We start from the raw sequence: 15168 nt of genomic DNA, 5'->3' as shown, positions 1-15168 counted from the left end.
GGCTGTATGTTGCCCTACTGCTGTCATTTATTTATTTATATGCATCTATCTGTCTTTGAGTTTTGTTGCCCCTATTTATATTTATGTATTTATATATATATATATTTGTTGTTGTTGTTGTTGTTGTTTTTTTCTGTTTTGGTTTGTTTCCTTGTTTGTTCCTTTTCTTGGGGGGGGGGGGGGGGGGGTGCACAAAGGAAAACTGTAAGACTTACCATCAGATTGCATCTGGATTATTTTCTTTTGTGAAATAAAAAGACAAAAAAAAAAAAGGCAGATGAAAGAAACCTTTCAACAGAAAACACTTTGAGCCATCGAGGTCAGTGGGTCAGGGTGGTGTTTGGAGGCGGAGGATCTGATATCTGTTAATCACTGGTCATTGTGATGTAAAATCTGATGACTCGTATCATATCGTAACATTAGGTGGAGCACTGCCTCGGGAAGTGGTAAAAGGGGGAGGTTCACAGGAGGTGACATCGTTTCTGCACTTTTCCAGCAGAGTGTTTCAGTCCGCACACAGACGATCACCATGAAGTTCCGTGCAGAGCAAACTTTTTTCTTATTGACGTCTGTTTTATTTCTCTGCGTTGCTGCAGACCTACATGGTAAGTAAGACAAACCTGCCTTCTTTGCACGATGATGTCGGCGTCAACAAGAACACATTACTTGTAGATCTGACTGCACTGTTAGTTCGAGTTACAACATAGTATACACTTTAAAAAAAAATGTATCTCTCACAGCATGAATCAGTAGTTAAACTTGATGGGTCACTTTAACCGTTGGCGTTTTATTGCACCTTAAACGAGGCTACCTTTTACCTACATACAGGACAAGGTCATTTTGTCCAAAGGTGAATCTCATATCCCAAAGACCCAGGCAGGTTTCCACTTGTAATATTTAGGCTTGTCTTCTGGCTTCAGGCTCATGCAGGACATCATGAAAATGGGAATGATGGTGGCTTTATAAAGAAATATCACAGGCTACCCAGTGCGGTGGAAAAATGCCAGAATGGAGTCATGTTTTACTTTTTTTTTAACGACCGTGGTCTTTTTAGTTTTCATTATCATTTCTATTGTAATAACACGATAGTCACCATATTAATTTTAGCCTACAGATTAGATAAACTCAACTGTAAACAGGAACAATGAGGGCATAATTTCACATAAACACCCAGCATGTAATTTAGTCCAATCATTTAAACCTTTTTGTTGTTACACACTGAAAATGCATCATTGATTGCATTGCAAAACTGTATTCAATGGGCCACAGTGGACCCAGGGTGTAGCTGTGCACCCTGACCTGCACAGAGCCAGTTTGAATAGGTGACTGGGAGTCTTTACAATTATTGATTTACTTGATCCAGCAAACCATCTACATATTAAGGTGTTTAATGAAAAACCAAAAACATATGCTTCTCTACTGTCACCTTTAGAATTGCAGCTAACAATCATTGATGATTAATCTGTCAGAAATTTTTGAACAAATCATTAATTGTATAAAATTTAAGCTCCAGTAGTGAAAAATTTAGTTGGGAAGGAAACTGCCTCCAAAGGTGACATGGTCAAATTGCTTTGGAGACAGGAACAGTGCGTCTTGCACATGGCTTACTATAGCTGAAGTCAAATGGGAAGTTGCTGTTTTATGTAACACTTACCACTTGGAACATAAGCTTCCACCAACCAACAACACAGTATTGTATATTTGCATGATGATATTTTTTACTGGAATTGGAAATTGACTCGATAAAGTGTGAAGTGTCACATTGTGATTCTGACTATGTCCTAATATCCGAACAGAACCTGAAGTCCACACAAAGCTCGGCAGCCTGAGAGGGGCATATGTGAGTGTAAAGGGGAAGGAGACTGGGGTCCATGCCTACCTGGGTATCCCATTTGCCAAGCCACCCATAGGCCCTGCTCTGAGACTGGCTGCACCTCAACCAGTGGAGGGATGGGAAGGAATGAGGGACGCCACCCAGCAGCCACCCATGTAAGGCAATCATGCCCTTCAATTGTTGCACACTGCACTTGGACAAATAATATTCAGTCTGTACTGACAACAACATGTCTTTTTCAGGTGTGTTCAGAATAAACAGCTTCTTTACAATCTACTCGATCAACTGGGCAACCTGTTGGCAGATGTCCAAGACATTTCAGAAGACTGTCTTTACCTCAACATTTACACTCCTGCAAACAGAGCTCCCAATGCCAAGCTCCCAGTAAGAACCCTTTGCTGTAGGTTTGACATGGTGCTGCTCCCTCACTAAGATTCAGCTTTTGGATCGTGTTCTTGGATGAACTGACTTGATTGCTTTTGAAGAATCTCTGATGGCCAGACTGCAAAGGGATTTCTTCTTAATACTCAATTTGTCACCATGAGATCTGTGTGTTATTCAGATTTAATTCTTTGTGAGGTTTGATGTAGTTTAATTGATATTCTTATGAGCTCAGTTAGAATAAAGTAAAAATGTGCTTATTTCCTACCAGGTCATGGTCTGGATCCATGGTGGAGCATTTACTCTGGGGTCAGCTTCAGTGTATGACGGCTCTGCTCTGGCTGCATACCAGGATGTGGTTGTTGTTCTGATCCAGTACCGCTTGGGACTTCTGGGCTTTCTCAGGTAAAAAGCCACAAGTCACGAAGCACAGTTACAATGAACGTGCTATCTGTGCCACATGTGACAACAGTTCAAAACTGCAGTCACTTTTACCAGCTGGTGTAAACGTAGCCTGGTAGACAATAATTACATGTTCTCTCCAGCACTGGAGACGAGCACTTGTCAGGGAACTTTGGTCTGCTGGACCAGATCCAAGCTTTGAGGTGGACCCAGGAGCACATTCACAACTTTGGAGGAGATCCTGATTTAGTCACTGTATTTGGGGAGTCTGCTGGTGGAGTGAGCGTATCCCTCCTAGTAAGGATCATTCTACAGATAAAGCACCATCGTTGCAGGTATTGCACAGGTTTGCTCACAGCACTTTCCTCTTTCCTGTCACTTAAATCAACAGCTTCTCTCACCACTGTCTCATGGTCTGGTCCACCGTGCCATTGCTGAGAGTGGCACTGCTGCAATGGATTTACTCGTAGGAAATGATCCTCTGCCAGTGACACAGGTGGATTATCAGTGTTTATTTATACAAATTATGTATTATCTATCTTGACTTTGCTCACAATATTGATAATATCATAACATCTTTGTTTTCTAAATTGTTGTCCTCAGATGATAGCAAATGTATCTGGCTGTAGCCTCAAAAGCACAGAGAAGATGGCAGATTGCATCAAAAACCTTGATATTAGTGCTATTTTGACTATTGTGCAGGTGAGATATTGTATGTAGAACTGACACTGACTCACTTGATGAGATTATTATGATGTAGCTGTTTTTATGTTGTCTTTATCTCAACTTTTTGTATTAAATGTTTTATTCTCTCAAGGATGAAAAACTGACATATTCCATAAATGTTGATGGACACTTCCTGAGAAAACCTGTGGATGAGCTGTTCCGTAAACATGAACTTCTCACTGTGCCGTTCATGACTGGTGTTAATGATCATGAAGGGGGCTGGTTACTTGCTGATGTAAGTATGGATGTTGAATTGTTACAGATTCCCGAATGAGGCCATAAAAAGTGCTTTGTTTGAAATGGTAATAGCAGCTGTGTGTTCCCTCAGTTCTTTGCTCCTCCAAATTGGACAGAGGGAATGGATCGGGAGCAGCTCATGAACGTGATTTCCATCTTTTTCCCTGATGTAAGAAAGAGACTGCCTGACAGTACAATGCCACTCTGTTTGCTCAAACTTGTCTGACAGATATGTTGCTCATTTTCTCAAGCCCAACCATGCAATCTTACGTGATTTGATATTGGATGAATATGTTGGAACCGGTGAAGATCGTGTGAAAAACAGAGATGGGTTCACTGAGTTGATTGGAGATTTGATCTTCACCATTCCAGCCATCAAGGCCGCCAATGCACACAGAGGTAGTTTATTTACACAAGAATTTATCTATTTACTGTCAGAAACTGTCATAAAAACATAATGTCTCACTCATTTGTCTACTACTAGATGCAGGCGCCTCTGTGTACCTGTACGAGTACCTCCATCCTCCCAGATTCCTGCAGGCAAAAAGGCCAAGCTTTGTTAGGAGCGACCATGGAGATGAAATCTTCACAGTACTCGGATTCTGCTTCACAACTACTCATGTCAAATTACCTGGTAAATTTAATAAAATAAAATAAAAATCATTATTTCAACAGCCCATCAGAGAGCTGGGTTTCCTTCTGTAAAGAGCAACGTGTTTCACCAGATTATCATTATTTTACAGAAGGTGCATGCTCTGAGGAGGAGGAGCAGTTGAGCAAAATCATGATGAGATACTGGGGCAACTTTGCTCGCACAGGGTAGGAATTAACCCTCATTCTAAGTTACAATACACACAGAGATAACATGAACTTGTTTCTGACTCCTGTGTGTGTGTGTGTGTGTGTATGTGTGTGTGTGTGTGTGTGTGTGTGTGTGTGTGTGTGTAGGTCTCCTAATGGGAAAGGTCTTGTCCATTGGCCAAAGTATGGAGCAGAAGAAGGCTACTTGGAAATTGGTGCAAAGGAGCAGGCAGCTGGTCAGCACTTGAAGAAGGACCAGTTTGTCCTCTTCACTCAGACCCTCCCGGAGAAGATCCGACAACTTAGTGAGAAGGAGCACAGCGAGCTGTAGAACAGTCGCCTCTCCTTTCTCCATTCCTTCAAGTTTTTTATTGATTCCTTCTTAAACAAATCATTCAAAGCTGCATCACACACACTGTGAAACCACTGTTAAAACTAACATGATATGAATAATGAAGTTATGTGTTGCCACAGTAGAGTATTTTAACAGTTCATTTTGATTCCATGGAAAATTGCTTCAGGGAATACTTTTATAAAATCTAAAAGCTCAAAAGGACGTATGTGGTAGAAATGCACTTACATCATCAGATACCACCACTGTGTTTGTCTGCATATGTACTATTTCTTTAATGATCTCGTTCGAAGATTAAATCAAAATCTTTTGAGGCTGATGTGTGAGATCTTGTACTATTCAGTCAGGTTTGGTTTGTATCAAATTTTCAGGAGCACAAAAAACAAGCAAAGTTGGGAACACACACACTGGTCATTGTTATGAAAGGGTTAATGTGTGTTACCAGCCCAGTCACCAGGATTTTTCATGGGTCCAGCACTTCAGTGAGAGGTGATCATGGGTCTCTAACACTGGATAGTGACAACAGGAGTTTGTTTGCTATATTGGGCTTCGTAGCTCACAGGGCTTGTGTAATATACTGCAGCGACAGGAGAGAAACATTACAGGTGATAATTGAGAAGTTTACTTGCATTACAGGAATGGAACACACAAACCATAGGAGAAAAATGAAAGACTTGACAATAATGTACTTTTCAGGTTTCTGTTTTTTTTTTTTGTTTTTTTATTACTGAGAAGAGCGCTTAAGCTGAAAAGCTCCCTGAAGTCCGATGTGAGCAGTTCATTAGGTCACACTTAGTTCATTTTCCACAAAATCAGGCGTATGGCATTGAAAATAGTACAAAGCAACATTTTCAAAGGCAAATCATTCAAATAGCTGGGTACAGAGGGCTTACAGGTGGGAGAGTGTATAAAACAAATGCTCGAAATTTTAGAGGAAATTAATAAAATGTGAAAAAGTAAGTTGATGGTACTTAAGCGGACTTTTTTTTTTTCTTTTTTCTTTTCGCAAATGGTAGTAAAGCTGCAGTCTGATAGAAAAGTGCTGGCCAGTGGTTTTGAATGATTCACTATACTGCCCAGAAAAGTGCACTTGGAGTAGGAAAGCTACTGGGCAACACCATCAGGCCATAATGAGACATACAGACACTTACTTGGTACTTTGAGATGCACTTTGAGCTGTTAGCTTGTATTGTGTTCAGCTAGCCTGGTCTTAATTTCGAAATAAATTGGAAAACTGGAGGGAATAGCTCTGCAGGTATAAAGCCAGGCAAACGTCACGTCAGCCATTTAAACGAACAAATGCAATACATTTCAAAGGTAAGAGACGTTTCGGTTTCAGATCATAATTAAATAAGCACATAAACTGTATAATTTCAATTAAATGCAGCTTATGTATAGGTTATATTATTATATTGCAGTACAATACATCTTTCCAACTTACATAATATCATGTTGGGTGTGGCGACAAAAGTATGTTTGATGCAAGACCATGAGCCAAAGCACATCAGTGAAAAAGATATCTCTTAAGTTCAAAGGGAAAACACGTCACTCTGCCCAAGGATGGCTGATGCAGTATAGCTACAGTGTTTGATGCAACAGCAAATCCCCTCTTGTCAATGATCAGAAAACTGCCTAGTTGTACAACTTAATCAATTTCCAATTTCTACTGGACAAAATTAATCAAATGAGCTAACTTCATACACCTGAAAAACACCTGAGATGCTGTTTTTTTTTTTTTTGAACTTCTGAAGTCTCTAAAGCGAAACAAACAAAATTAAAAAAAGAGGCATGCTGCGTCATGAAAATAAAACATAATAATGGTTATGAGTGTAATGCTATTCGATCTAAATAAAATGCAGCATGCAGATCGATACGTTGGGCACTAAAATCAGCATAATACTATATTGTAGAATATATTGGACACCTTTGTCTTCTTCAAGCACAAACAAGTACAGACATGGTTTTAGAATCAGAGGCACGTACAGTTTGATTCATAGTAAGTGGTATGAAATCTCAATCCTTATCTCCCGCAGGGAATAAATAAATAAATAAGTAATGTTAACATAACCTACTATCATGCTGAGGTGAGGTGACAAACGGTGACTTGGGGCCCTTTCAAAGTGCATGGGGTGACATAACTAGCTTATTTAGGCAGTAAAACCCAATGTGTTGTGATGCAGATACAGATTGAACCCGGAGAGTTAAGATCATGAGCTATTGCGATAGTGACGATATGCTTTGTGAGAGGAGACTTAAAGCGTGGTGCATCAGGATGTCCAGGACTGCATGTTGCGCAGCATGGCCTCAAATCGCTCCATGTTTGGGGCATGTGCGTGGGCTAGGTGGTCCGTCAGGCGACTGTACAGACTGAAAGACTTCAACTCCAGCCAGATGAAACCAAAACGGTCCTGATCAAACAGCACAAAGAGCCCCGGGGTGCGCTCTGGACTTGTGAAGCCGTGCCCAGCGATCAGGCCTGTCCCATAGAAGCTGAAATGGAGGAAAATCAGTTCATCAATATTTGATGGATATCATTTTCACTGGGTTGCATACTAAGAAACAGTGAGAAGAGAAAATGATAGTAACAACAGGTAACGGTTACAGCTGCAGTGTTTCACTTTAACTATTGATCCATAATAAATGCTAAATATTAGTTTCCAGTTAATGCAGATTAATTTATTAACTGGGAATCTGTTACCCTTTGTTAAGTCCCGCCCTCCTTAGATACTGTTGCTAGGCCTGTCAAGCTTTCCATTTTCCACTGCGCATATGAATTTACAGTGATAACTGTGGCAGATTTTGTGGATTTGTCAGCTATAATGAAAACTCTTGCTAGCATATTTTATAAGTGTAGCTAGCTAATGTAAGCTCATGCTTGAACTCTTGAGTCAGATGAAAAGTTCATGTGATTCTAATTATAATTGTTATTAATTATGTTATTAATTCTAACATAACTTAACTTATCTTATACATTATGAATGTATATAAGAAGTGCGTCATTGAGTGAAATCGGTGCATTTGCTTTTAGGGTGATAATAATGCAGGCTGCAAGAGGAACGTAGGCAGAGACTGCATTACTGTCAACTAGACTGATCAAACTATTTACCTTGAGTTGAAACACCTAAGCAGGCACTCTGCACCATAAAACAGGATTTCTAAAGTTTTACAGACGTTCAGCTTATAGTCAACGCGCTTACTGACAAGCACTCATTAGAGACTGATATGATTTCAGCCTGCTGGCCATGACCTTTCAACAACACAGCAATTAACAATAGGTACAATGTGTCTAACACTGTGGTGACTGGGGCAAAGGCAGCTACAATCCAGTGTTTCATCTACATTCATTTAGGAGTGGCGGGCCGCCATCCCTAAATCCTAGCCGCCGCTCCTTCAAATTTCTTTTTTCTTTTTTTTTTTGTTTTATTGTTGCAAATACACCACCACAGCATGTCTCTACCTTCACAGCAGAGTCTGACGTTACTCGCGAGAGTGCGGCCTTGAAAGTGACATCACGTCAAGCACCCAGGCACCAGGTCAGAGAGTCAGAGGAGTGTTGTCTTGGAAAATAGGGCAGCGACATACCGGAGAAAAGGTAGACTTATCAGCTTAAGATAACTCATAATAGATCTTACAAGTTAGATAGAAGTTTGCAAAATATTGATGGCCAGCTAACGTTATGTAACATATCGGTAGCTTAAGTTAATTGGGCCCGGTGCCAACTCAGTGTCGCTAACGTGAGTAAACTTATTGATAGCATTAAGCTAATATCTACACGCCATGATGTAACTGCTGACTGCATTTTCACATGAGCTTGTTCAGATATTTCTCTAAGAAGAGAAAGACAGCTGATGAAGATGACGCTAGTCAGTAGTGATGTGTCGGTCGTGAACGAAACGGCTCTTAGAGCCGCTCTTTGAAGTGAACGATTGGAGCCTCCTGCCTGGGAGCTGGAGCGGGAGCCGCTTTGAGGTTTTTTTTTTCTTTTCTCGACTTTTTTTTCCGTTCAAGCCGCACATGATTGGTCAACTACATGATGTTTGGTGGCTTCAGTGTGTACGCACTGAGCAGGAGGGGGACAGACACACACACACACACACACACACACACACACACACACAGACAAATTCAGCCTTTAAAAAGCAATTTTCAGCTGGCCGTTCAATAAATAGGTTGTAAAAGCAAAATCTGCAGTCAAGTGTCATTTGTTTATGCCGCCACGGCTCCCAGGAGAGCCTGCCCCTGCTGCTGAAAAAAATCCTAGAGGAAACACTGCAATCAATCCACCTGTTCACTGTGGAATTTACACTATGCATTTTTCGCAGAGTTCTTACCATTCCCTGCAGGTGCGAGGGTACACCTCGTTTCGAGCCGTAACCTCCAGGGGCAGGATGAAGGGCTGGGCTTCAGGAGGACTGGTGGTGCTGCTGCTGGGGCCAGGCAGGCAGCTGTCTGAAGAGGCACCGTGGTCTGCCTCCATCCCTTCTGCTGCACTAGAACTACCACAGGCCCCCTTTGCTGCGCCTCTGACTGTGGCAGAAGTGTCCTTCGCCTGTTGTTCTGCTTCTCTCTGTACTTCTTCTTGTATGCCCAGTACCAGCCGGGACAGCTCCTCTATGTTGCGCTGTTGCTCCAAGTCTGGGAGGACCACAGGTCGGCTCAGGTCAACATCCAAAGTGAGCTGACCTGCAGGAACATTGGGGTCCCCCTGCACGAAGGAGTAACATTACAGTCTGCACCACTAACAGTTAAATTTGGTGGGTCAAAGTTACAATCCTGATTCCAAAAAAGTTGGGATGCTGTGTAAAACATAAATATACTATACTTAATAAATACACAGAAACAGGGTGATAATTTGCTCATCCCTTTCGATATATACTCACTGGAGCGAGGTTCACCACTTTGTGAACACATGACTGCATGAAATACATTACTACGTGGACTCAGGAACTCTTTGTAAAACCATTGTCAGTAAACACGGTTTGCAAATGATCGCATCTTGTTTTTATTTATGTTTTACATAGGGTCCCAACATTTTTGGACTTTGGGTTGTACATCCTCTATGTCAAATGTGAGAATGCTCCATTCAAAGGCTGAATAGTTTGTTGTTAGTTAGAAAACATTTCTTCCTGAGACAAGCACAGACTCTGATAAGGATTATTCATTAACTTACAGTGAGCTTGGTGGCTCTCGCAAACGTCTCGTGGAAACTAAGCATGACTATTTCCAAGCCGTGACTGCCATAAGTGCCTTTGAAGAGGCCCGGCTGCAGCAGGTCAGAGGGCATCGGAGGGGGCAGGTAGATCCTCCGGTACGTCAAGCAGTTACTGTCAAAAGAAGCCAGACAAAAGACAGCTTTTTACCTAAGCCTCCGTGGATGCTTATCCATGAATCCACAAGAGAAATCAGAACCATGTCTTCACACAGCAAGCCATTCTTGTCATTGCTGTTTAACCTGTAAGAGCTACCGGCACTCACTGACACCTGATTTCAGCCCCAGACAAAGTGTGATGTAAAGAAGAGACTCATACTCATATTGACTCGTGTAAATGAACTTCATCAGGATGAGCTCCTGCATGTGTTCATGGAAGATTTCCTCCAGTGTACGGCCCCATTCTTCCTCCAACCATGTCCTGAACTCCTGCACGCAAACACACAAAATTACAGTTACATAACAGTATAACAATACTCTTTGGATTTTGACATGATGCAAGTCTGTGGCCTTAAAAAGCAAGAGAGATAAGTGAATAGGCCATTGACACAGTATCAGTTATCTGATTTGACCTACCTCCTGTCTGCCCCCAGGCATGCGGTGATGATCAGTCTGGTTACATTTTGTTGAAAATTCATCCTTCTTCACAGTCTGAAAGGATCACAATATGACATATATGAAAGGTCTATTAGCTTCTAAACTCAAATAAAAGTCATCTTTGGTGCACACAGACGCTTTTGTGCTGTACCTGTATGTCTCCTTTGTGGGGACCCTTGTGTCCATACATGCACTCCACGGTGGCTTTTTTGCTCTCCCACATGTGGATACGGAAGAGCGGCCGTCGTCTCATGGGATCCTCCACACGGGGGTCGTGAGGTGGCAGATACATCCAGCCAATGATGAAGAGTCCATCCACCTGAATTATTCATCACCCATTTAAATTATCATCAAATTCTACCACAGCTGTTGTTGCATTGCCACATCATTTTTTTTTAACTGTTTCATGCAACAGAGATCAACAGACTACATGAATTATCATCATTCTTCCTCATCTTAATGCAAATGTCTTGATTGAGAAATGCTACTTACTACAACGTTGAGCAATCCACCATAAGGCCCTATGTCAGGCTGCCACAAGCCCAAGATATGTCTGTACGGGTGAAGCACTGCAACACAAGACCACAACATCACACCACACAGATCAGTTTCTGCAACGATTCTGCACCCATCTTTCACTACGAGCTCCAAGTGCAAGGTTAAAACTCAAACGGAGATGTTAAAAGGCACAGACTCAAGCTTTGGTTTAGTGTCTGTCAGGATGGAGTCTATGAGATATAAACCCAAAGGGAAGAGAGCGTAAACTGACCACATTCCTGTCCAAACAGCACACTCATCACACATTATCCAGCGTCCCGCTTCACACTTCATACTACATGAAGGCAAACAGTGCTGAACACATTCACCGTGCACACATGATGCATTACCACTGCTGCAACTGTCTGTTTAGAAATGAAATCAACACTCCCACTCTCACAACCCCTCATGCTGCAGACATCCACTCTGAGGCCCATGTACATACAGTGTGCGTACACGTCTCTATAGTCCATGTGCTCGTAGTCCGGGAGGAGCTTCATAAAGCGCCCAGACTTCACCCGTGGGTTGACACCTGGACAGGCACAACACAGGCATGTGTAGAGCAGCCACCAGGACCGAGGCGGGCTCGGTCCAAGTGAACGCAATAATGTGCCTAAGTCCTCTATTCAAAGAGCCAAGAGGTGCCACCACTTTGTCTGCTGGCATGTTTTGTGGCAAAATGAGCTCTATGTCTTTATGTCTGATAAACACATGAACAGATAGGAGAGACTTCATTAAAGATCAACAGTCTGAGTTAAAGACAAACCACGTTCATATCAAAAAAGCAAAGCACTGGGATTATTTCTCATCTGCTGCAAATTACAGCATGAGGGAGGTCCACCTGGACACACACACACAAGGAAACATGAGGGTGGAAATGTTAAATGGCCCGATGGAGAAGGACTGAACCAAATACGTCACTGGATCAGTTCATGGGTGACGGGAAAGCAGTTTATTCAGCAGTTAAGCTCACGTTTAACATAGAGGTCCTGGCTGGATACTCCTCCCACTTCCATTTTCCTCAGATCATCCTTCATTCCAAACTCTGCGGAGAGAAAACATCCATTATTATCATCGTTCACTGTGTGTAAAATAATGTGGATCAGCATTAGTGGTGATGGAAATGCTTATGCAGTCAGATTTTAATCAATATCTTTGGATTTTGTAGCACAACTCTGAGTAATATCACTCTAAACTAAACAGGAAATTTGCACAGTAGACGGAAAGTCCCCACTGTGACCCGATCACGTTCAATTCACACTGATTCACAGGACTTCTTAAACACACAGGCGGCCTGAGGACAAAGTGAAATGAGCACCACTAAAGGACATCTCCATGTTAAGTCTCTTGGAGAGCTTTTTGTTTTTGTCTTTCAGTTGTTTTAATAGTTCTTAATTGTTGTTCTGCACCACACGTACAAGTGGCTTCCTGGCTTCATGTAAACGCCTGATATTTGGGCTCAACTATGTGCAAAAAAAAACAAGTGAAAATATCAAAAATCACTTTGAGATCATTTTGGCAGATATTGAGATTGCGATGTGAGTCACGTTAGTGGGAATCATAATTTTTGTTATTTATATTCACAGAAAAAAATTCTGATGTGATTGCTGCTGGGGTTTGCAAGAAAACAAACGTGTTTCGTCTATAAAAAATTACAGCTCCCGTCGTCTATTTCAATTAACTGTTCGACGCTCTACCTGATGTTCATTGTGTAACATTTCAGTACACAACAGAAGGTCTCTACCTCTGTCTCAGTGTACAGATTGCTGCTCCCTGATTCTGTTTCAAAGCTTAACAGTGACCCCCGCATCTCCCCCAAATTTCCTCCAATCTATCTGCTCATGTTGCTGCAACTAACTTTATTTATTTTCAATTAGTCTACTGAATATCCTTCCAATTAATAGCTGAATCATTTAATCTATATAATGACAATGACAGCAAATCAAATAAACGACATTCAAAATAACTCAACTGGAACTGGTGAAAGTGATAAATCCTCAAACTGGAGAGGCTGGAGTGAGCAAATATTTAGTATTTCTCTAATAAATGACTTCTCATATGGCTTTGTGATATGTGTTAATGCTACCATCCTTTTACTGCTTATTTTCAACATGTCTTATCGGTAATCTTACTATCATTGTTGTTCTTATCTGTACTGTTTATTTCAGAACTATTTTAAGCATTGGCTTTGGTTTGCTTCAGTTCAAAGTGCATGTTTATAATGATGTAAAACTGCGTTGACTAACGGTTTCAGCAGTACTACTTCACATTTAAAAACATCAAGAGTAAGCGAAGAGAATATCAGGCACTGCATCTGTGTACTTGTACACAGTACTAGTGTGTACTTATGTACATGTTAGGAGACAGTTTTGTTGCCATGGTGCAGTCCCCTGAGTAGCACTATGGGGTGCTGGTGATCAGACAGCGCTGAAGGCCCCCGGCAGGCTGGGTCAGTCTGATCAGCTGCACAGAATGGCTGACAGGGGCCTGATAACAGTGAGAGGCCTTGGTCTATTTTTTTTTAAGGGCGCAGGGCTAAATCCCTCCACGGGTTCCGTACAGCTGAGCAGAAATGCTTTTAATGGGGGAACACATCCGATGAAGCGCAACTCTGCGGCGAGCATGACAAAAAATATAGATTCACATATTCCGATCAGCCGATCTGACGTTAATACGCGGCTTCGTGTATCGCAGACCGTCTGAACGCGCACAGATCGGTATATTTACCTTCAATGCACCGCCTTCTCCAGATGGTTTCAGTGCTCAGGATCTGTTTGAATTTCTTGCAGACGAGGGCGACATTTGGCAGTGCTGTTCCGGGAAGCAGCGACAAGATTTCCACCAGCAGCTCCGGCGGTAAATCCGCTAATGACTGAGGGTGCGGGGGTCCCGTGTTTGAGGGCCCCCCGCAGCCTCCTCTGTTGACATGACCGCTGCCATATTCACCAGCGTCACTCGGCCCTGCAGTGGCGACGCCGCTTTCCGGGCCTCCGCCGCCGACGTCGCTTTGCCTTTGGCCCACGATCCGCTCCTCTTCCTCCTCGTCCATGTCGGAATCGCTCCCCTGATCCTGCTGGTTTTGCCGCTGTCGCCTCCTGCACCTCCGCGACTGACCCACTCCGCAGAGCCTGGCACAAACAGCCATCCGTAGTCACCAAACAGGCAACATTACATCACTACAACACATCCAGCAGCCGCAGTCTGGCTGATCTCCTCCTGCCCTTGCGAGCATGGGCAGAAACGTTTCGTCTTACGTCACGTCTGCGCACGTACAGCGCGGAGCAGCGTACGTGGTACGAAGTATTAAAATCGTAAATAAAAATGCTATTTACGATTGGGAAAATATCTGAATATTTACCGGAAGGGGCCCATTAGCTGCCACAGGAGACTATCACATGTATCAGTCAACAGAATATATATGTGCGAAATAAAGTCCTCCTTTTTTGCAAACTTTAAAAAAAAACAACCTCTGTGGTAAATAGTGGCACCATAAAAACTCCGGTTAAGTGGTTAAAAAAATCAAAATGTTTAAGAAAAATACTAATTACAATTGTGAACATATCTGAATAATTGCCACAGAGTGCCACTAGGTGGCAGTATTAGGCCATATAATGACAAAGATGAGCCACGGAATGGCAAGAGATCCCAAAAATGTATTTCAATTCAGTTAAGACATGAGAAAACTTTCTATAAAAAAAATCAATGAAAGCATAATAAATATATAATAAGATATATAATAAGAAAACAATAATAATAAGAATGATAGTAGAATATTGCATGAAATTGAAATACCATAATTGAATTTCAGTAATGAGTAAATACAGTGGTGGTACTGAAAATCTCTACTCAAATAAAAGTACAATTAGTCCCATGAAAATGACTCTAGTGAAAGTCACCATTAGAGAAACCCACTCAAGTAAAAGTTAAAAAAAAAAAAAAGTATAAGTTACTTTCCATTGTAATATTTTTTTGGGTGCAAAATAATGAAATAACAACACTTGTGGAAAAAAGTATGAAATTTCTAATGCTTAAAGTTGACATTACGTTTGGGTAGCGGTGGGAATACTCAACCAGGGGTGTAAATTGCTACAG

At 41.8% G+C, this 15168-nt stretch overlaps 2 protein-coding genes across 3 annotated transcripts; one reads left to right on the top strand and one right to left on the bottom strand.

The window, feature by feature from the left end:
- The first annotated feature begins 481 nt into the window (after positions 1-481).
- Positions 482-5051, top strand: LOC139337202 (fatty acyl-CoA hydrolase precursor, medium chain-like). Its single transcript, XM_070971689.1, has 13 exons — positions 482-605; positions 1797-1989; positions 2077-2218; positions 2487-2620; positions 2761-2914; positions 3009-3113; positions 3221-3319; positions 3435-3578; positions 3672-3749; positions 3832-3979; positions 4065-4214; positions 4324-4399; positions 4529-5051. Exons 1-13 carry the CDS (start codon positions 530-532, stop codon positions 4710-4712), a joined length of 1683 nt encoding a protein of 560 aa, XP_070827790.1. The 5' UTR covers positions 482-529; the 3' UTR covers positions 4713-5051.
- A 283-nt stretch (positions 5052-5334) lies between these two features.
- Positions 5335-14339, bottom strand: fbxo31 (F-box protein 31). 2 transcript variants are annotated; one of them, XM_070971881.1, is made up of 10 exons: positions 13804-14320; positions 12050-12121; positions 11522-11608; positions 11032-11108; positions 10691-10858; positions 10519-10593; positions 10262-10371; positions 9904-10057; positions 9065-9438; positions 5336-7223 (listed from the first exon to the last, which is right to left on the bottom strand). In XM_070971881.1, exons 1-10 carry the CDS (start codon positions 14219-14221, stop codon positions 7001-7003), a joined length of 1758 nt encoding a protein of 585 aa, XP_070827982.1. In that variant the 5' UTR covers positions 14222-14320; the 3' UTR covers positions 5336-7000. The 2 variants fall into 2 exon arrangements, with proteins under 2 accessions (XP_070827981.1, XP_070827982.1); XM_070971880.1 differs by lacking the exon at positions 11522-11608 and having other exon boundaries at positions 5335-7223; positions 13804-14339.
- Positions 14340-15168: the final 829 nt, after the last annotated feature.

The sequence above is a fragment of the Chaetodon trifascialis genome, chromosome 10, assembly GCF_039877785.1.
Source record: "Chaetodon trifascialis isolate fChaTrf1 chromosome 10, fChaTrf1.hap1, whole genome shotgun sequence".
Taxonomy (NCBI): domain Eukaryota; kingdom Metazoa; phylum Chordata; class Actinopteri; order Chaetodontiformes; family Chaetodontidae; genus Chaetodon; species Chaetodon trifascialis.
Note: the sequence above shows the minus strand (reverse complement) of the source record. Positions and strands in the feature narration are given on the sequence as shown.

Coding starts and splice junctions, on each gene's coding strand:
- LOC139337202 (XM_070971689.1), top strand. CDS start 530: ATGAAGTTCCGTGCAGAGCAAACTTTTTTCTTATTGACGTCTGTTTTA. Junction 1,990..2,076: donor GCCACCCAGCAGCCACCCAT/GTAAGGCAATCA, acceptor TGTCTTTTTCAG/GTGTGTTCAGAATAAACAGC. Junction 4,400..4,528: donor GGCAACTTTGCTCGCACAGG/GTAGGAATTAAC, acceptor GTGTGTGTGTAG/GTCTCCTAATGGGAAAGGTC.
- fbxo31 (XM_070971881.1), bottom strand. CDS start 14,221: ATGGCTGTTTGTGCCAGGCTCTGCGGAGTGGGTCAGTCGCGGAGGTGC. Junction 11,109..11,521: donor TAGAGACGTGTACGCACACT/GTATGTACATGG, acceptor CTTGTGTTGCAG/TGCTTCACCCGTACAGACAT. Junction 10,372..10,518: donor TGCCTGGGGGCAGACAGGAG/GTAGGTCAAATC, acceptor GTTTGCGTGCAG/GAGTTCAGGACATGGTTGGA.